This window comes from Callionymus lyra, chromosome 2 (genome assembly GCF_982586985.1).
Source record: "Callionymus lyra chromosome 2, fCalLyr1.hap1.1, whole genome shotgun sequence".
Taxonomy (NCBI): Eukaryota; Metazoa; Chordata; class Actinopteri; order Syngnathiformes; family Callionymidae; genus Callionymus; species Callionymus lyra.
Genome location: NC_141819.1, coordinates 37,731,278 through 37,753,217, shown reverse-complemented (window position 1 = coordinate 37,753,217; position 21,940 = coordinate 37,731,278). Strand labels below are relative to the sequence as shown.

General features: G+C 39.6%; 2 protein-coding genes across 2 annotated transcripts; one reads left to right on the top strand and one right to left on the bottom strand.

The window, feature by feature from the left end:
• Positions 1-2,226: 2,226 nt before the first annotated feature.
• Positions 2,227-16,485, bottom strand: tex2l (testis expressed 2, like). Its single transcript, XM_087785010.1, has 12 exons — positions 16,408-16,485; positions 10,468-11,854; positions 8,637-8,837; positions 7,313-7,592; positions 6,767-6,981; positions 6,547-6,696; positions 6,382-6,481; positions 5,279-5,411; positions 4,795-4,932; positions 3,612-3,815; positions 2,894-3,014; positions 2,227-2,812 (listed from the first exon to the last, which is right to left on the bottom strand). Exons 2-12 carry the CDS (start codon positions 11,818-11,820, stop codon positions 2,684-2,686), a joined length of 3,024 nt encoding a protein of 1,007 aa, XP_087641136.1. The 5' UTR covers positions 11,821-11,854; positions 16,408-16,485; the 3' UTR covers positions 2,227-2,683.
• A 2,723-nt stretch (positions 16,486-19,208) lies between these two features.
• On the top strand, positions 19,209-21,938 carry neurl2 (neuralized E3 ubiquitin protein ligase 2). The gene is made up of 2 exons (XM_087783056.1): positions 19,209-19,947; positions 21,823-21,938. Exons 1-2 carry the CDS (start codon positions 19,209-19,211, stop codon positions 21,936-21,938), a joined length of 855 nt encoding a protein of 284 aa, XP_087639182.1.
• Positions 21,939-21,940: the final 2 nt, after the last annotated feature.

Sequence of the window (21,940 nt, the reverse complement as noted above, 5' to 3'; positions counted from 1 at the left end):
AAAAGAATGTCAGGGAAACATCTGAACGTTTAAGGCCTCAGGGATGATGCCTATTGTAGAGTATTCAACATTCCACATGAGGTCAAAAAATACTGTCCTTCAAACCTTTTGGTGACAAAATAAATGAAATTAATACCTTTACGTCGTATTTTAGTAAATTTAATTGAGGGTTCAGTGTCTTTGCTCAAGGGCATTATGACAGAGATTGTCTGAGAACCAAAAATAGCATGAGAAAGATTGTGGTAATTCTAGTAATATTTATATTTACAGAAGGATGATTGACAGTTCATTAGATAGTTATTTAACCATGAATAGTCAAACCTTGCCATTTAGTACGCCAAAACAGCGACACACCCTCTCTTGTTCGATTCGAACCTGTTGTAAAGCCTAAGAAAATATCTTGGAATCTGTCTGAGCCATTACATCGTTATTATTATTATTAACATTACAACTTCCTGAGAACACTTTCAAACGAAACCACAGACCAAAAATGAGGCCTAAAACCAGAACCAAAACAATGGGTAAAAATTAAATCTACCTGTGCTTTATAGCTACTACCCACGCATGTACCTTCAAAAATGTAAAGTAACTTATCAACCAATCAAGCTTGACTAACATTTGCTGAACATTCATCACCATGAAACATTTACTCCTTTACCACGACAATGTAGCTAACTACAGAACCAACAATCCAGAAAAAAATTTACTTTCTTTCTTTTCAGTGACCATATTCTGAATCTCCAAAAAGACACTACTATGAGCAGTGGCACAAGGGAGGTGCTAGGTGGTGCTGTAGCTCTTCCTATAATAGCCAGAGCACCCGCCCAGCACAATATATTTTTTAAATATATAAATCATAAATTTAATTAAAATTATTCATCATATTGTTTAAAAATTTGAAATAAATAGTAATTGGAAATATATAATTTAGTCTAAAAAAGACTATATATTCTTTTATCCAAATATCAAAAATCATATTAACGTATTTTCCGCACTATTAGGCGTACGGGATTATAAGGCGCACCTTTAACGAATGGCCTATTTTAGAACTGTTTTCATAAATAGAGCACACTGGATTATAAGGGGCGTAGAATAAAATATACAGTCAAACGTTTGACTGGGGTTACGTTATGCATTAACTGGATAAAGCTGTGCTAAAAGGAATGTCAACAAAACAGTTGTATAAAGTCAAACTTTATTAAGTGTTCTGACAACTCCGTTCACTCCCACGGTAACGATGTTCAAATTATGTTTAAAAGGCTTCAAGCAGCAGCGCGTGAGACTGGTGTTGTGAGCAGACGAATGTTGAGTGTGCAGCAGAGAAGTTGAGCACGTGTATGACGGCTAGAGTGTGCGTGTATGACATGTTGAACGCAAGTGTAGGACTGGTTGAGCGCGCAGCAGAGTGATTTTGCACAAAAAAAAATGTTTTGAGTGTACAACAACCAAGACACACTCGCTCAAAACGGTGGCAGTAATCTTACTCCATAGACATCCGCCATGATGTGACGTGCGTCGTTAATCCACCCCCGTGATGACGCAATGACGTAATTCCGTCCATGGCGTGTCGGCGCAGAGTCATGAAAGTGTTTGTAAACAAGTCACCCACCAGGTAATTTTCATATATAAAACACTCTGGATTATAAGGAGCTCTGTCGTTTTTTGAGAAATTTAAAGGCTTTTAAGTGCAGAAAATACGGTAGAAGAAAATCATCAGCAAAAAAAGATACTATAGATCTGTATACGTTAAGATACATTAAGGTAGTACATTCTTCAAATAAACTTTTCTTTTGTCAATGATGTAAGAATAAAAAATAATCTGAACAATTAAATCTAATCTTATCTAATAGTCTGAACAAAACAAAAACTAGATGTAGCCTATTTTTCTATGTTTATGCGCACTGACACTTGCAATGTGATTTAATCAGGATAGAAAAGCAGAGGGTGAGAGACTGATAACTTCCACTACATCCTAAACCAATCCTAAAATACAGACTTAATTTCGTTTTTTCTAAACAATTGCATGTCGAGGCTTCGAGCAGTACGGAGGTATCTGGATGTTTTTAAGTGTGTCATTTGAGACGAAGAGGAAGAGTAAGAGTGTGAATAACACCAGGATACAGCCTAGGGCAGAGTGACGTCGAATTGAAACTGAACACAAGTGCTTGTGTGAAGTACCAAGTTATGTTTTTTTGCTATTGTTACAGGAATAATACCTCTTTGAAAGGCTGTCAAATTGTTTTGTAACTTGTAATTTCCAGTTGTGTTATTGATTTATCCGTGGTTCTATTATTCATGTTAGTCAAAATGTTTTCCATGCATTTTAAAGTAGTTAAAGTCAATGTAATTTGTTTTTTTTATCCACACAATTATTGGAAATGGAAGCGTTAGTAAATATCTTCCTGGTTATTGATATTGAGTTTATAATTTGTGTTGGGACAGTCCAAAAAAACAAACAAGCAAACAATTTAGTTTGAAGAAACTGAAACTCTTGTATTTAATCTCCATCCCCACCAATGAGGGGCTCTGATGTCATCTTATTCCTTGAAAGCATCAACACAGTTGTGGGTCAGCATGTTGTCGTTTTTAGCAAACGTGTGCTCTGGAGCCCACGAGCAAGGTTTCAAGATTCCACAGATAACGATAAATGTTCGGAATCCTTTACATCATGGACGGCCAGGCACTAGTCAGACTCCGCCGGGGTCCTCTCTGTGGACTCTGTGGACGGATGCCGCGACGCTGGAGGGCTCCCGGTCCCAGAGTGCATCATGGGTACATAGATGTCGTCCATGTTTGGCATCACAAACACTTTCTACAGTTGAGGAAAGAGAAGAGAAATTGTGTGTGAGCTCGGATGTCTCAGGCGGGTATTCAGTTGCAAATATCTGTGAACCTGGAATTCATCCTGCAGCTTCTTCTCAATCCACTCGGTCACATGACACAGAGTCACCTCTCGCTCACCAAGCTTGGGTCGAACATGTAGGTCCAACTTCGGTGGAACACAGAAACTGTACCTGCAGAAACAATTGATTCCGACCTTCAATACAACTTAATAGCACTGTGATTATCAAAATCAGTATGTAATGGTTATTTATTTAAAAACAACTGTTAACAAACAAGTAATATAGAGTAATTCATTGGTTTGTTTTTCTTTTTTTTCCCGCTTATTTTTTTGTGCATTCTTTTCTGTTTTATTTTTTCTGCGTTATTTCTACCATGTTTTTTGGTTTCCCAGGAAAAATATGTTTCAAAATACCAAGTGGAAAAGGATTGCACGAGAAACAGAAGAATCATTTGCATGGGGAAAAAAAAACTAACGAACAAAATCAAACCAATAAATGTATCACTTAGAAAAACACACAAAAAGTGGAAAAACGAAAATAGTTAAAATGATTTATTTTTTTACGCTTCTTTAAAATTGTTTTAAAAAATGTATTTGAGTGAAATTTTTGTAATTTTTGTATCATCTGGTCATTTGATAACTTTACAATGTTGATTTATTTTTCCCCTCGATTTATTTTTGTTGTTGATTCAACCTCAAAAATCAACCATAAAGTAACAAAAGTAGAAACCAAAAGTCTTTTTTGAAGTTTTCTCAGTACTGCCCTCACCATATGCGGTCAGTTGGTGGTGGAGGTATGTTGACCAGAAGAGTTCCAGAGAGTTCCCGGACCTCCACCGTCAGCAGCAGCGGCGTGTTGGACATTTCCTCAAACTTCTTCTTGATGAACTCATTCTCTGTCGCTTTCTGGAAGTACTTGGATTTTGCTATTTTGTCCACAAATCTTAAAATCTTTCTTCCAGTTCGTCCACCGCTGTGAGACAAGAGGAAGAGAATAAGTCAAACACTAAACATCAGTGCCATCAGAATATTGAATGTTCAATTTAAGATTTAATATGTAGCATGTTCACACCATCGCCTTTTACTTTTACAGTGAAAATAAAAATCACACAAAACACCTCAAGTCACGGTACACAAGTCATTCAACTAGTTTTAAATTGATGTGTCATCACAATATTTTAGTACAAAAATATGAAGGTACCCAAACAACCCAAAGCTGCTTTAAAGTAAGTATTGAAATGTAGTATTTGTTAAAGCATTGAATTATTTACTTGAATAATGTAGCTCAATAATTTCTATATCGAAATAATGCAAGTAAAATATTTAAAATAAATGTTATCATTTTTTTTTATACATATAGTTTAATAGTAGAATTCCAAAAAATATATAAAAATTAAAATATCAATATACAATTGTTTTCAGCTTTTTAGCTAAAAATGTTGTAACAATACTCGATTCTTCCATAAGGAATTCATGCACCAGTGCTTCTACATTGTCATGTGATCGTATACGTGTCGCCTGATTGGCTGAAAGTTAGATAAAGTAGCTCTTTTTATATTGTCTGCTCGCACTATTGAACCATACTTTTTATATTTAATTAATAAGCCTACAAATTGAACAATATTGAATTTAGAAAATGTATTTTTGGATTATTAGATTAATAATATATTGCAATTTTTATTTCAAATATTTATAAAAAATACCCCAAGAATTAAAATATTCAAATTTCAAATAAACCTATTATTGCCAATTGGTTGACAGGGACATCTACTGTGAATAAAGAAGTACTGCATTTAATTTCTCTTCGGACATCAAAGGAAACACTACAAGAAGAACCTCTCTGTCTGAGGCCATGGTGCTCGCCTGAAGTGAAAACTTTAGGACCGATAGACTTAAATAACGGAGGGATTGTGAAGATGATGAGCTGAATTAAGGGACAACATGAAATGTACCCTTCTGAAGCTGCTGTGGTTCCTTTGTCCCCGACCGGGACCTGAGGTTCTGAGAGCAGCAGCTCGTCCTCGTCCGAGGACCCGGCACTGGACGACTCCTCATCACTGTCCGCCAACACTTGCAGGATGGGTCTGCTGCTGTGAGAACGAAGCATCAGAAGTCTTCAAGTTAAAATGGGGAGAATTTGGCAACTAAGCTTAAGAGCTCTTTCTGGACCTTAATCCATGCTTCTGGTTCCGTGGGAGAGAGAAGGATGATCCACTCTAATCAATCTAATGTGGGGGCTCTGAGGATCAGAGACTGGAGGGATCAGGAGGATCAGGAGGTTCTGTAGGTGTGTGTTCATGTACAAATCTGCAGTGTGTAGTGGGATATTATCGCTTCTATTTTTAATATCAACTCTCTCTGATCCATTGACCTGAAATAGGATCTTATTATTCGCTGCTCTCACGTCATTATTTTGAAGAAAAAAATGTTGCTCACCGTGTGCTAGTACTATCCGTGATACAGTCCAAGTCCGGACCGCCTTCTTTGCCCAGTTTGGACAAGTTAAATTTGGTCTGAAGGGTCATCTGCAGGGCACCGTTGTAGGCCAGCTGCAGTTCTACCCACAGGCCTGCAGAGGGCAACACACAAAAATAGGTGATGACATTTACAGTATCACACATTTTAATTTACTTTTTTTGTATGTTTTAAATAAACTGATTTTATGTACACACACACACACACACACACACACACACAATTTACATTAACAACTACAAATGTGCTTTTAAAATTATATATTTTTATTTTGATAATTTTTTTCATTTTCTCTTTAATACAAAAACAACCAACTCTGAGGTCATAATGTACTATTTCAAAGCAGGTTAGTTAATACCACAAAAAAATCTATCAAGATGTTGCTTGAATAAACGACAATACTTTCAATAAAAAACAGTGTTAAAAGGTGTTTAAATGTAAAGAAATATAGTGTATTACATACCTACCAATGATAAGGCTCAAACACAAAATAAAGATCAAATCAAACCATTTCAATGTAAAATAGAAACAAGTTCTCAAGAGTCTCAACTATATATTTGAATGAAAACGCATTTTTATTTGATTGCAAAGGTTTTTTGTTTTTTTTCATCAAAGCAACCTTTTTAGATGGAAAATATTTATTTTATTAAAGAAACCTTTCTTCAATTTAAAATGTTTGAAGCAAGTTTTTTGATTGAAGTAACTTTTTTTACTTGAATAATAAAGACACAAATCTACCTTCATACAGTGGCATCACTGTAGCATCACTAGGTCGAAAGAAGCGATGCAAAAAAAACTCAATCTCACATTTGGAGTCAAATCCAATATCCAGATTAAAGCGCTTGAACCGTGATTATCCAACATTTAAATTCATGATCCATCATGTTGACGCGGCGCAGGGGAAGGCAGGATAATTTGCGGTGGTGGTTGTGTAACCTCACAAATCATGAGGTCGACCAGAGACACGAGCCAATGTGCTTCATCTCTGTGAGATTACAGCAGAAATACAACGTCTGATCTGATGCGGCTAGAATCCTCATCGGTGTAGCCGTGCACGGACCCACCTCTGTGGTCGACTTCTGGTCGGGCTGTGGAGGAGATCTGGGGCACGGAGTTCCCCATATCTAGCTCGGTGAGAGTCAGTTCGTTCATGAAGTACGGGAGCTAGGAACCAGAAACGACATCTCAGTGTGACACATCCAAGCAGCTTGCCAAGCAATTTATGTTACTCTGATTTTGCTGAGCTTCTTTTGAATCTTGTGGGACACTGCGTCAGCCCAGTACTTCTCTCTGAGGAAGTCCCAGAAGATCCGTCCAATCAGAGCGTTGGCCCAGGAGTTCTGACTGTTCCCGCTCTCATCTGATGCGAAGCAGGTACACTGTTGGACGAGGACAATCTTTATTTTTACAATAATGAAAGAAACCAAAACAATTGAAGAATTACGTTACCTTTTCTCTGATGCCGGGACTTGTTTCCGTGCTGCAGGCTCCGGGGCTGGACATCGGGGTAGGCCCTTCGGGGCCCAAAATACGTGACATGTAACCATTATAGTCCAGGTGTGAAAGTCCCCTGTTGATACTTGATGTTTGATTGGTGGAGGCTGCGTTGACAAAGGTGTCTGGTGTCAGAGAAGGAACTGTGTTTTCTTCATTGCTGCTGGAGCCTGAAAAGATACAAACAAGATACTGTACGACTCTCTAAGTCGGGGGGGCTCATGAACTATCTTTCTTAAATGCTCAGCAGAACATTTGTTTTGTTTTTAAGAAATATTTTGTAACAGTATGCATTCGTAAACAATACCAAACTTTAAATTGAATGTACTAAACATAAACAGAAATGTTGCCCTCATGCTATAGCACCAAACAATCTTTCTTCTTTTTTCGCCAACATTGACATGCAAAGATTTGGACCATGTAATCCATAATCCACACATGCGCTAGTACAGATTCCTTATCCAGATACATCCACTAATGCATTATTTATGTTTGTCATACCCAATCTGGACACACATCTGCCGGGTTTCTCCTTCTCACACACTCTGGAGGCAAGAAGAAAATTACGAAACCACTCCTCCTTGTCCCTTCCCGTGCGCCCGAACAGATAAATGCTGCGAGGCTCGCAGGGGTTTTGTGTTCTCTCTTCTCGTTCAGGATCTTCTTTAAGCTGTTGTTTATCCTCGTCCTCGGTGCACGAGCCTTCACACAGTCGGATGCAAATAGGATACTTCGGGTTCCACATTCTCTTCTGGGCCAACACCGACGGCAGCAAGAAGACCTTGAAAAAGATCATTTAAAACAATCATTCATGTGCAAATGTTTCCATAATTTCAAGGCACTAGTTCCAGTTATTAGAGTAAAAATTAGACGTCATTACATTTAAACCCAAAACAGAAACGTCAGTCAACATTCGTTTTTAAAAGAGAAGCAAATGTGGAAGTGATAAAAGCCGCAGTTCAATGAGTGTTCACTTGAGGCTGGCTGCGGTAAGACTTGAAGACAAACACACCCGGACAAAGATCACACTTTCAAAGCTTTAAAAAACACATTTACAGTTTACAGGCTAATTTATCTATCAGCACACACTGTAGCGCTTGCTAGCCGCTTCATTCTCAAGCTAATTGGCCGTTGTTTCATCATCCAATCATAATTCAGCCCGCTAGAACTCCATCTCTAGTTCGAAGTCTGGCTAATCCAGAAGACCGCACTTCCAAGATGGTGGTGATCCGATTGGCCTAAAAACAAGGGACCAAAAACAGATGTCCCAGAAATGATGTCTATATCATATGCAGCAGGGGTTGTTGGACGAATAATTGACCAAATTTTCTTTACCAAGGAGTATCAAATTACTTTCCTTAAACCTTAGTTTTGCTGTTATTTCAAGTCTCTATAATCTATAATCTTCACACTTTCAAGATCAAACTATGTCCAGGACAGACTAAATACTTATACCTAGAGTTATAAGGGTTGAATAAAGCGCATGTTCCTCAACTTAATCTTTCTGATGTGCTCTGGATTGAGTCAGACGTATAATCTAAAAGACATTTGCTAATCTCAAAATGCTTCTGTTCGTGCGCAAGCTTGGTCAGTGCTGGTGCTCACGCTCCTAAACATTTAGGGAAATCTGTTTCTACTTCGACAATCTTTTATAAAATACTCGTGGGGGATGGTAGCTTTCTGATCCAAGCATCAGTTGGATTATCATCATCCCAGGAGAGAGGGATGTTCGGACATACTGCCAGAGAAATCTATCCTTAGCAGAAAAACATATTTGGCACAAATATTTTGATAAACTAAATCCAAACAGAAACAGAGTTCTTACTTTGCTGTTTGTGAGAAGGAAAGAACGGGTCTTGGTGAACGTGGCCTCGGGGACTCTCTCGTCAAATGTTGCCAGGCGGCTGATGTTGGACCGCGGGGAGTCCAGACGTAGGCAGGGTCCTTCCAGAGTGGCGTACACAGAGTGGGTCGATGCCAAGTGGCACGTTTCTGCGTCGTATTCATGGCTCTCATTCATCCAACCCTGAGAATGCACGAGACGAAGGTGTTCAATCAAGTGGTTACTTGGGTAAGGGTTGGTTTGGGTCACTATCACATGACTCAGCAATCTCTAATATCTACCTGCAATCAGTGTGACACAGAAATTCAAGTCTCAACTCTACCTGGTTTGTGTTGGGTTTCCACCAGAAAACTACATCAAAGAATATATTATTTTAAGTACCACTGCAGCTGATTCATCAGAGTGAAGTCACTCTAGAGTCAGCAGGGTAGCACAGGAAACGAACCCATTTGGCTATTATGAAAGATACATGTATGCATTTGCGAATCCTTTCACGCATTTACAAAGCTTTAGCAACAATAACAGCCCCATAATGTAATAATTTGGTCTTGCTGTCCTTGAAAGTTGGAATGATGTATAACATAGTGGCAGTTAAGGTTATATTTTTTCAGCTCTGAAACACATCGAACAAACAGCTTCAGGATTACGTTTTTCTCTGAATACTTGGGGCTGTGAGGATGTCAAAGCATGAAGGGTTAAAAGTAGAATACATAATAAATAGTCTGGGCAAAACACAAATACCATCTGGACTTGCTCAGCCCAGAAGATTCCCCAAACATCACACCTAGAAACATGTGATCATAACGCCTCACTATTTGGCTTTTACAACCCACACGTTGATTCTAACTCCTCTTCTCAAAATATATATTCTGGCTGCTCAGACTAGGTATTTGGAACTGAAGAAGCCTCTTGGATAAATGATGAAACTTCCCAAAACTTCTGACACATCTCATTTGAAACTGTTTTTTTTGGTTATCGGTTATTGTTCATTCAAGTGCACAATGCAGTAGTAGTTTATATCATTAGAAACTCAAACTTTTATACTTTACAAAATCATCTTGCAGAGCCAGGTTAAACCCGTTCCTGTGCCTTGATCCGTCTTCAGGGCCATACGTTTCACATCTCTTGTTTGAAGGTATTATAGGAATGTACAAACAATAGAGACACATACAATTGCCAATTTAGCTACTGGCTGTTCAATAACTATTAAATGCTGCACCTTAAGAGATGTCAAAGGTTCATCTACTCCCAGTCGTGACAAATTACAGCCTCCTACCACTGCTAATTGCCTCAGTAGCTGACAGTCTGCTGAGTCTGGATGTTAGCCGTCGTGCAGAGTACAGTCGCTGACAGGATTTCAAAGGAGAGGTCTAATTACTGCTGCTGCTCTGGCAGGCTTCATAACGATTTGTTGTGTTTTTTTAGGAACGTCTGTAGTTCCTTAACTGGATTTAGATGTTTGGAAAACTGTTAAAGTGGATTTAAAGGTTTGGTGTTATTCTTTTGAAGGGTAGAAAGACAAACCTTGGAATTTTTATTTGCCTTGATGTACTCGTGGAAACACAACAGAAACTGGAAGAGTTGAGTCGAACAAAGTATGGTTAACAAAAGCCGGTGGAAGAGGATCCTTTAGACTTCAGGGCACCAGGGTGGAATAATCACATTTCACACAAAGATGACAAATACGGAATTTAGATACAAATGAACCTCAAAATCACCTGAATTGCAGTAATTCCCAGTTTTAAATTTGACGCGTAAAAAGGCGAGAAATTTAATGAACATTTCAGAACTTTACATTTGAAAGTAGAATTACCTTTAATGTCTCAGGCTCACTGCTGGTCGAACCTTCCGTAAGTGAAGAAGGTTGCAATGCATTGTATTGCGAAGTAGAGGAGGGACACTTGGAAGAACCCATTCTAATCAGGCAAAGTCCGAGCAAGAATCCAAAACACAATCCTAAGGCAAGTCCGGAGCAGTATGGAGTAAGAGGGAGGACGAAGTATCCGTATGACAGAACCACTGCACAGAAAAGGGTCATACGTGGGAGTGGCTGGTAAGGTGGTTGAACAAAGTCCTTAGTTGGGTCTGATGGTTTGTGACTTTTGCTTTTTTGTTTCCTTTTGCTTTGCGGTTCCATGGCAAAAACTTGTATCATGTCACCATCTGTACTTATTTCCAGCTTCTCCTCTTTGGCGATCTTGCGGTGCACTGGGCAGGAGCTACACTGACTCTTCCCAGGATTCTGGACTGGAGGCCAATAAAAAACAAGTTCATTGTCACTTCTACTTCCACTGGCCGGTGATTCCAATGCTCCAAAGTCAGGGGCGTTCTCACCTCCTACGGCTTTACAACTTGAGTTGGCAGGTCCTTGAGTCTTATGTTGGTGTTTGGGACTGCCGGTGCTCTCCTCCCTCCTCATCTTATTGAACATGCTGGTCAGTGGTTCCTGCACAGCCTCAGAGAGCTTCCTTTTAGTATCTTCTAGTTCCACTTTAAAGAAATTTCCCTTTACACTGTCTCCAAGAGGAGAGTGGGAGCTAGGAGACGGGGGTGCGGTTCGTGAATCTCCATTACTGCGGTTTTTGGGTTGCGTCAGCTGCTTCCACAAGTGTAGGTTAAGGCGGGAATCTGATTTTGACTGAGATACTTCTGGTTCCGAACGGGAGAGCTCAGTGGAGATGGACTTCACAAGGCTGAGAAAGGGCCGTGGTCTGAGGGTGGTTCCTTCTTTTAGTTCCAGCTCCGTGGACAGGGACTTGACTAGGCTGGCTAATGGCCGATGTGTAGGTGTAGACGGTCCCGGGGAGAGAAAACTGGAGCCTGTGTTGGAGTAATGTCCAAGTGAACTGGGGGATGATGGTGAGAGAGGCACGTGGAAGGCTGGAGACTGTAGCCCACTATCATCATCCACAGAGAGCTGTTTCTCTTTTGAAAGTGAGATAGAGGGGTATTCCTCATCCCGATCCATGGAGAAGATCAGCTCACTTTCATCGAGGCTGTTCCACTCTCCCTCTGTCCCAGTCAGCTGAATCACTATCCCCCGAGCCAGATGCCTCTTGGTGGCACCCACTGGAGGGATTTCCTGAGGAGGGTGGTTGGTCCCTTGGGAGGATCTTCCCGTTCTCGGACCACCATCCTTACTTCTCATCTGATCCGGCTCTGCCATTTCCAGGCTTTCACATCACACACCCAGAAATGTCCTAAAATAAAAATTAATATCAAGGTCAGATTGTCAGATGACAGATTTAAGTTTTTCATGGCAATAAAAAAAAGAGGGTCAGATGCATAAGAGCATGTGAAACTAAACTACCTCTCGACAGGATTGCAATGACTAACCTCTAAATAACACCTGTATTCGACACGATTAAGTGGTTATGTGTTGAATCTTACCAAAGGAATAAACAAGATAATAATAATAATCTCTATTTATATAGTGCCTTTGACAGCCATTCACACACACTGATGGGAGTAGGCTGCACCACATGGTGCCGAATCTGCCCTCAGGAGAAATCAGGGTAAAGTGTCTTGCTCAGGGACACAAGCTTGTCTGGAGCTGGGATTGAACCTGCAACCTTTTGGACTGCAGGCAACCACTCTAGCATCTGAGCTATGAAGATGTGTATCATGTGATGACAAATAACAACAACAGAACAAAAACAAATGCATTTCCTTTAATTTAATACAGAATACCTCATTTATACCTACTTTCCCAAATCAATTTTACTCAGGGACATGTAAAAAAATAAAATATATACTGTATATATGTGTGTGGCCCTATTTTTCTGACGTACTGTCTATTGAGTGGAGTACATAGAATCCATTAAGTCCTTCATTCTGTCACCACACACCATTCTGCAGCTTACACCTCCTGGTCTTGACAAAAGTTGCCGTAACACCATCAAACAACCCTGCGATGAGTCACAAGGTGGGCTTTGGTTTCTGTCACTATCCATGCAGGACTTTTGTGTGTCATCGGCATTTCATGTTCTCACATGACCACCTCCTACTGACTTGTCAAAACCCAGCAAAGCAGCAAAGCAGAATGTCGCTGCTGGTATCAGCTTTTTCCTCGCACGAGAAAAGAGCAGCTCAGGATCACTACGGGCGGCCATTAGAACTCAGAGGGAGCCTTTATTTCACTTGCATCTGCATTAAAGCGACTTAAATCCTACCTTGCAATGGCCAGAATTATGTAACTGTATTACAGTGCTGCGTGGCACAATTTCTACCAATTCCACAGCAGCTGGTGGATTCTGACTAATCTGCTGTCACCCGAAATGAATGGATGGTAGATAAAAATCACAGTCCCACAGTGGTGTGGCCTGCCAGGGGTACAGACACATACTCTAATGAGGCCATATGGTTGGATTTTCTCTTTATTAAAATGTCCTAAACCAATCTGCAATTTAGAAACAACACTTTTTTTATATTAATATGATCTGAGTGAGTCTTCTTTATACACTAGACATAAAATACATGACCTGAATCGTTGGAATTTAAGCTCACAACACAACCGACATGCTTTATCAGTGGATAGTATAGAGGGTTGACTTTTAGAGACTTTAGCAAAAAATAGATTTAATCACTAGAACCATCCCGGCATGGAAAAGTGTTCTCCTGGTATAAGTAACAGCTGTTTATTCTCAAAGTCTCTCCAACAAATTTGCATAAAAGCTATTAGCAAGTTTTAGTTTGTCTCATAAAACAGTAGTCCCCCATCTTTTTTTGCACAGTGGACTAGTTCAATGTCTGCGTTATTTTTACAGAATGGCCTGTAGAGAAAAACAATACAAATAAATGTGCAACTTACACAATTATAGAAAATTAGAATCAATATAACAAAAAATAACTTGTTTTCTTTTTCTGTACAACCTGGTATTGATTGCCTTCAAAATGGTACAGAGTCTCTGGCCAGATATTAGGAGATTACTGCTTGAAAAGACCCAATATTAACTGTATACAGTGAATTCTGGGACACTGAACACACTTTGGACCAAGTGGCCTACACAATGGCTAATCTGTAGATATAAATTCGGGTAAAAAGTCTCTAGGAGTTAATCTAGCTGGCGGTGAAAGAGCAAGACAGCCAGGTGGGATAATGTGCCATGGAAGACCACATTTTTTTGTAGTTAAACTTGGCATAAATTCATAGATATTAGGCATTGGAGACGGCAGCGTAAAGAACGGACTCAATGAAAAAAGACAACAAAAGCTGTAAGAGGTTATAAAAGCAGTTGATCTGATAAACTTTTTTTGTTTTGTTTTTTGTTTTTTAAATCTAGCGAAAATACTGTTGCGTTACAAGCACTTTTCAGGAAGAAAATATAAATATTTGTTTGTAACATCTTTTTGTGTACATTTTTTTCCTTAGTCCGTGCAATTTGTATACAGGTGCACTCTAGTCCAGATATCACATAATACATGAAGAAAGGAAAGTAATTCCTATTCCACTCAAATTCTACAGCACAGTTGGTTAAAAACACTGGGGTGCTGATCATCTTCCCTGCATGGAGGCTGTTCCTGCTACACTATTTGAAGCTTCAGTTTATGTCTCCATGATTCATTACCATAACAGTGGAACAGATTTGTTTTCTCGTTATGCTTTTAAAACTGTAAAATCGGAATAAAAATTGCGCCCTCAAAGCTCATATGCTATGGTGGTTGACGGTAGTTAGTGCAATCACTGCTGACGCCCATGAGCATGTCTTTTGGGTTTAACTTTTTCCGTGAGTATTCAGCTGTGAAAGATCCCGGGGGCTGGACGAGCTGTGTGGTTTAAACAAGGACACTGGGACCAAACTAACTCTGGTTGATATTTTGCATCCATCATGTTTCCATTCTTAGTTTTAATATTGAAAGCTGTGATGTATGGAAGTTTTCTATAGGGTTCGGTGTTAAATGCAGCACAATTAATCATCCACATCTGCTCTCTGCTGCACTGATGTAGGATCAACCTCCGTGCTAGAGTGTTTGTGCTGCTCTCATCAGACCCTTACAATCTCAGATTAACATTAATTCAGGGTTAAACTGTCAAATCTGACAAACCACAAAGCAGGATCATCAGATAAATCCACGTTTGGTGCAGTGTGTTTCCAAGTCAGTTCAGCTCAGTGACCCGCAGTTGACATTTGAAATTCTTCTCTTTCGTTCACCCTCACCCTAAACCTAACCTTATCCCTAACCTTAACCTTAAACCTAAATCTAACATTTACCCTAACTCTAAACCCAACCCTAAATTTATACCTTACTTATACCCTAATCCTAACCATAACTCTATACCTAAAACTAACTTTACCTCTAATTTAAACCTAACTCTGATCTTATCTGTAACCCTAACCTTAACCCTAGACCTAACCCTAAACTTGACCATAACTTTAATCCTAACCCTAACTATAATTGTATCCCAATCCTAAAACCGAATTTATCCTAAGCTCCAATTTAACTCTAACCCTTACCCTAACTTAAGCCTAACCTTAAAAGACAACTTCACCCTCACTCTGAACCTTGCCTTAATCTTAACCCTAACCCTACCTTAATGTCCAGCCATCTTTTTTAATCTCTCAGCAGATGTTCAATTAATCTTTTACAACTCTAAGCTGATAAAATCCAGACTAGAGATTTTGGAGAATTCTTGAAAAAAGAAAACGAAGACAAGCATATACAAATCATTGTCTCCTACCATGTGCCCTCTTGTTGACCCCTGTCACTCACCAATGTTGACCTTGCACTTGTTCTCTGTGAATCCCACACCAAGAGCTGACGCAGAGTTCTGCCATGACTTCTTCATTATTTCACCTCACCAGCAGGGCCCCCAGGAGACATCATCATCAGAAGTCCAAGACACCTCAACTGAGTCCTCTCGACGCAGAGAAGCAGCCGCTCTACCAAAGGAGTGTCCTTGTAGCCACTATTTTTCTTTTTTATTTATTCAGCAGATATTTGAATGTAAACAAAACTTAACACTTTTTTCACCTTTTAAAATTTCCCTCACTAAATACATGATTGATAATTAATTCAATTAGTCGTTAAAAACGAATTTAAATAAATTATGCTTTATAGTAGCCTGCATATAGAAGTATATCAGGGTAATCAGAATATTGAATGGTTATGTTTAACATTTCAACTGTTAAACTCTATACAAATGTTATTATTATACCAACATATTTATATTGAATATAAAACAATATAAATTAAAAAATATTGAATTTAGTGTCATTATTGGAATAAGAATATCAATCCCTTTTTGAAAAAAAAAAATAGAACAAAAAACATTTTCTACATACATAAAAAAACTAACTAATCCAACATTGCATGTTATAAATTATTGAATTAAATTATTCAAAAATGTTCAATTCAGCCATTTAATATTTATTACACTTGGTGACATACTTCTATAGTGTTAATTAATGTTAATTAAACTAGAAAATAATTACTTATCACAAATTACTGTAAAATAACAGTACAGAAATACATTTAAAACCCCCACAAATCCTTAAAATGTTGAACTCTTGGAAAACACGAAAAGAAGAAGCCGATAGCGCAGCACAAACTAGATTTTGAACCTGACACATTTACCCAAACTGCTCCCTTTTTTTTTAGAAACAACTATTCATTAACATCCGTCCTCTATGTTGAAGGTGTACAGCGTTTTCTCAGTTATGATGTTAGAGAATAAAAACTCTCCTCATTCTATGTTCGCTAAAGTATTCCAGAGTCTGCGATCCATACAAAGAAACAGAATAAAAACACTTACCAGTCCATTAATGTCGGAGCAAAAACCTGCTGCTCTGTGTCGTCTCCTGATGGTTCTCTCTCCATTTGTGAATGTGAGCAGCAGTCTGCTCTCTCTCTCTCTCCCGCTCTCTCATGCACACACCTCCTGTTAACCCGACTTCATCCAGATGTGTCATGCCGAGAATCACAGCTCACCAAACTGATTATGAAAAGCAAGGCCGTGCTCCGTGGTAATCCAGATTAGAGAGTTCTGCAGCCACACAACACGCTGATATTCCAAGAAGCTGCTTTCTTTGAAAACATCTCCAGGCTCGCTAAAAGTTGTGTCCCTCAGATCATTGTCTCATAGACCTCAAGTCTTCTCCATCGACATGTCCGGCTCCAGCGGAGTGTGAAGAGAGGTCTGCTCGAAAAATACCTCCTTCACTTCTCTCTCCTCCATCTTGGCCTACATTAGGGAACTCAGGAAGCCCTAGAAATGACAAAGTGAGAAACGGGTTGCGTGAGGCGAGGGCTGCAGCTGGGCTCAAACAATAACCCTCAATCCATCATTGCCATATATTAACAACAACACGATTACTTTCGCATTCATGAGTCAGTGTGAGCACTGTTAGGGTTCCTGTGAAGTTGAAGCACAATGACGTTCACAAAAGATGTATTTATTCGTTTCATCTGCTCTCCGCAATACCGGCCTATCCATCCATCCATCCATCCATCCATCCATCCATCCATCCATCCATCCATCCATCCATCCATCCATCCATCCATCCATCCATCCATCCATCCATCCATCCATCCATCCATCCATCCATCCATCCATCCATCCATCCATCCATCCATCCATCCATCCATCCATCCATCCATCCATCCATCCATCCATCCATCCATCCATCCATCCATCCATCTGGGTCGCGTGGGCAGCTGCTTCAACAGGGAGTGCCAAACGCCCTTCTCCCGAGCAACATCTGCCAGCTCTGACCGAGGGATCCCAAGATGCTCCCATGCCAGTGAAGAGATATAATATCTCCACCTGGTCCTGGGTCGACCCCTTGGTCTCCTCCCAGCTGAACGCCCCTGGAACACTTCCAAAGGGAGGTGCCCAGGGGGCATCCAAGAGATCCCCGAACCACCTCATTTGACTCCCTTCCACACGGAGAAGCAGCGGCTCTACTCTGAGTCTCTACCGAGTGACAGAACTTCTCACCCTATCTCTAAGGGAGACGCCAGCCACCCGTCGAAGGAAACTCATTTCAGCCGCTTGTATCCGAGATCTTTTTTCTCCGTCAGGACCCAAAGCTCATGACCGTAGGTGAGGGTGGGTACAAAGATTGATCGGTAGATAAAGAGCTTTGCCTTTTGGCTCAGCTCTCTTTAACGCCCAACAGTGCGGTAGAGCGAATGCAATACCACCCCCTGCAGCACCAATTCACCGACCAATCTCCAATTCCCGAACACCCTCCCCCGAGAACAAGACCCCAAGATACTTAAACTTGAGGCAAGGGCTCAATCCCAACCCGGAGAGAACAATCCATCTTTTTCCTGCTGAGAACCATAGCCTCAGATTTAGAGATGCTGATCCTCATCCCAGCAGCTTCACATTCAGATGCAAACCGATCCAGCGAGAGCTGAAGATCGCAGAGTGATGAAGGCATGAGAACCAAACCATCTGCAAAAAGCAGCGATTGGATCTTCAGGCCACCAAACTTCAAACCTTCCTCGTCAGAACTGTGCCTCGAAATCCTGTCCATGTAAACCAGGTTGGGTATCACTGATATAGAGACATCAAGCAAGCGTTAAATTGAAAGATTTGAGTGTCTGGTGAAGAAAATCCAACACAGAGATAAAAGAAAACAAAAAGATTGAGCTAGCAAGAAAAATAAAGACAATTTCACTATCAGACTCTAACTATTAAAGACAGTTTTTCAAATGTTATTTTTATTCAGCCAACGTCCTCCACTGATAATATATTTTGAACCTTTGTGTGATTGAGTTTGACACCCTTGAACTAATTCATCTTTTTTACTTGCTCCAAAAATCAATTAAACTAATTATAGTGGCATAAAGAAACATTTAAATGAAAGATTTTTCTGAGTGATTCCTGCAACCTTTAGTTTCCACCAGCAGTTGTGAATTTTACTACATTCTTTTTTCACACGTGTCAAAGTCGTGGCCTTGGGGCACAAATAATAGATGGTTGACTTAAAATCGAAGTAGTTCATCAAGGCTCATACTTCCATCAGACTAATATACATTAGTGAGGCCCGTGACTTAAACTGCTAAAAGATTTTGGCAACTTGTGTTAATAGAGTTGTAAATATTTGAATGTTCATTGTAACTAAATAAATATTAAAATATTTATTAATTAAATTCGATTTTTTTTTTCATTTCATTTAGGATTTTATCTTGATGTATTCATATAATTTCTAATATATTTTTATTTTCATCAGAAAACATCAGGTCTTTTCAATTCACCAATCAATGTCCACTTTAGGGTGTAAGTAAGTAAGTAAGTAATTAGTATTTATAGAGCGCTTTGACTGACTACCCAACAAATCAAGACCAAGAAGACTAAAAAAAACTAAAATATATATATAATAGAAAAGGCAACTTGCCAATAGAAGACCGGGACTGACTGTGCATGTTGGTGAGCTCCCCACCCCCTCTGATGGACACACACATACCTTACCATCTGTTGACACATGCAGCGGTTCAAAAATAGCCCTCCTCTAGAAACCAGCAAAGAGTTCTGGTCATGACCACACGGCTCGCCATGACAGCGCACTTAACTCCCTACTGCCCGTGCTGAGAGTAGACCTGGACATGGAGCCTGTTTCTGAGCAGTACTTGGAATTCCACCCCATCCATGGGACCAACGTTCAGCTGGACCATTCAGGAACTCAGGCCACGCGAGTTGAGAGCTTCGCCAATGGCGTTTGTTTCAGCAAACAGCCCTTAAGTCCAGGGGAGATCTTCCTCGTAGAGATCGAGGATAAGGAGCTCGGTTGGTGTGGCCACCTCCGGGTTGGTCTCACCGCCAGAGACCCCATGAGCCTAGAGGCCGTCCCAGAATACTCCATCCCCGACTTGACCGACACTGGGGACAGCTGGGTTTTTGCCATAACTCGCAACCACAACAAGGTGGCGGAGCAAGAAGAGCCGGAACACCAACAAGCTGGCGGTCAGAGGCTCGGCCGCGGTGAGGTGGAGGACGTAGTGATCAACCATCGCCCCAAATCTTTCTTCACAGACTCGCACCTGTACATTGAGAATATCCGGATCCCCAGAGACAAGCTGGTGGGGCGCAGTCGACCGGGACGCTTCAGTCACATTCTGGACGACTTGTACAAGACGAACGTGCTGCCTCCCACGGCCAGACGGAGCAGGATAGGCGTACTATACGTGGCCAAGGGCCGAGATCTGGCTGATATGCACATTGTCATTAATGGGGAGGACATGGGGGCTTCGGCCAGGGGCATCCCAACGATCCAACCTTTATACGCTGTAGTGGACGTCTTCGCTGCCACCAAGTGTGTACGAATCGTCCAGGTGGAGTACGGATGTAAGTAGGGCTGTGTATTGGCAAGAACCTGCTGATGCTAAATGTTTCAGGATACAGGGGTAACAATACGATATAGTGTGATATATTGCATAACTGCAGGAGCAAGAATATATGTGTAGTATTGTTCAAGTACTTGACTCTTGACGAAGTCGCTGCTGCTTTCATTTAAAAAACAAAATATGTCCGAACATCAACTTTAAAAGCTGCTGGAGTCGACTGTATCCTCTCGTCCTCAGTCATCTCGCAGGAATTCACTCTTCCTTTAGCTGAGTACTTTGAACCAGCTTATACAATTATACACCAAATCGATGTATTTCCTGTAAAACTGCCTGCTGGAGGCGCTCTTGCAAGAAGCGTAAGACAATATATCCCAGAACAACAGGTGGCAGAAGCGCACCAAAAGCTGGATGTGATCCTGCCGTTAAACAAAAATAAGATGATAGTTGTTTCATCCTGACCCCCTCATGAAGAAAGTGTTATATTATGAGTATTTAGTAGTATATTTTAGTATAATGTGAAAAAATATTACCCATTTAATTGATAGTTATTTTACTTTTCAAATGAGTATTTGAATGTATAGTTAATTCATCCAATGATGTGAAAACTTATATATTAGTATATATTAGTTGATAAAATGTTTTATATTTTATTTATACATTTATTTTTCTTTGTTAACCTAAAATGTTTTTGGAGAGTAAATAGCAACATTCTTTAACATACATACACAGAAATGAACACTGTATTTTTATCCCTTCGATATGCTGTTTGGATTTTTAAATTTTATTTGTAAAACAGATTTGAATGGGACTATTAGCTGCCTCGGTTTGTCCATCAAACAGATTTTGTTGTCTTTATTATTTACCTGCCTATGCTATAAATTACATGTAGAAATCAACACTTTAATTTAAGCACTTAAAGCTGATGATGGATAACAATGTTTATTAGGCTCCTTGATTAGATATAAATGAAAACATATTTTAACTATACTCTTACAAACATCATACAGAATAAACTAAATTATAAAAAATTAAAACTATTTACAACCTGTCGTCTGCACCAGAACAATAGATACTTTCTACCAAATTTTAGCAAACACACACAAATATACTGCATGAAAAATAATAATTAATAATTAAAAACAATTTAAATTTAAATGAGCAGGATTTGAACCGACAAAACTTTACGTCACAATAAGTGAAGACACAAACCAAGATTAAAATTAGAACGTGAAACAATGCAAATGTAGTGTATCAGTTGAAGATACAAAAATACAAAATAATCAATGTTGATGATTATAATTTAAATAAAAAAGAATAAATAATAATAATAAATAAAACATAAAATGATAAATAAATTAGAAAAACGGCTGGAGGGCTGTGGCCCAGCGCCCTCTTGGGTCCAGCTGCCACTGGGTTGATGGTGAGACTTTGGAGACGGCAGCGTAAAGAATTAACTCAATGCAAAAAGACAACGAAAGCCTTCAGAGTTAATGAAAGTACTTTTCTTGTAGGCATTCAATCAGGCTACAATAAATGTCCTGAAAATTATTCTTATTAGGATTAACGATTTTTAAAGTGTTTAAACAGTAAAATTATGAAATAAAATTGTCTCTTTTTTTAGCTTTTGTGTTGTGGCCTCGTTGATAATCTGCTGGAATATTTTCTTCTTTTAATAAAACACGGTAAAAAAAAAAAGAGATCATCAATATCAGACAATTAATTATTCCAGTTATTGGTTCATATGTTTTTATATTCATCTCTTACAGATCAAACTAAAAGAGCATCTTTATATTTGACACCTGCCTTATTACTGCACCAGATGCAGGCGAGAAAATGATTCAATTCATTGACGACTCTTTCACATTTCTCTCCTCAGTTTCGTCACTGCAGACGTTATGCAGACAAACAATCCAGAAGTACATCGTGCACAGAATGGCCATCGACTGGCTGGACCTGCCTGAGGCCCTCAAGCACTTCTGCAAGTACGAGTGAGG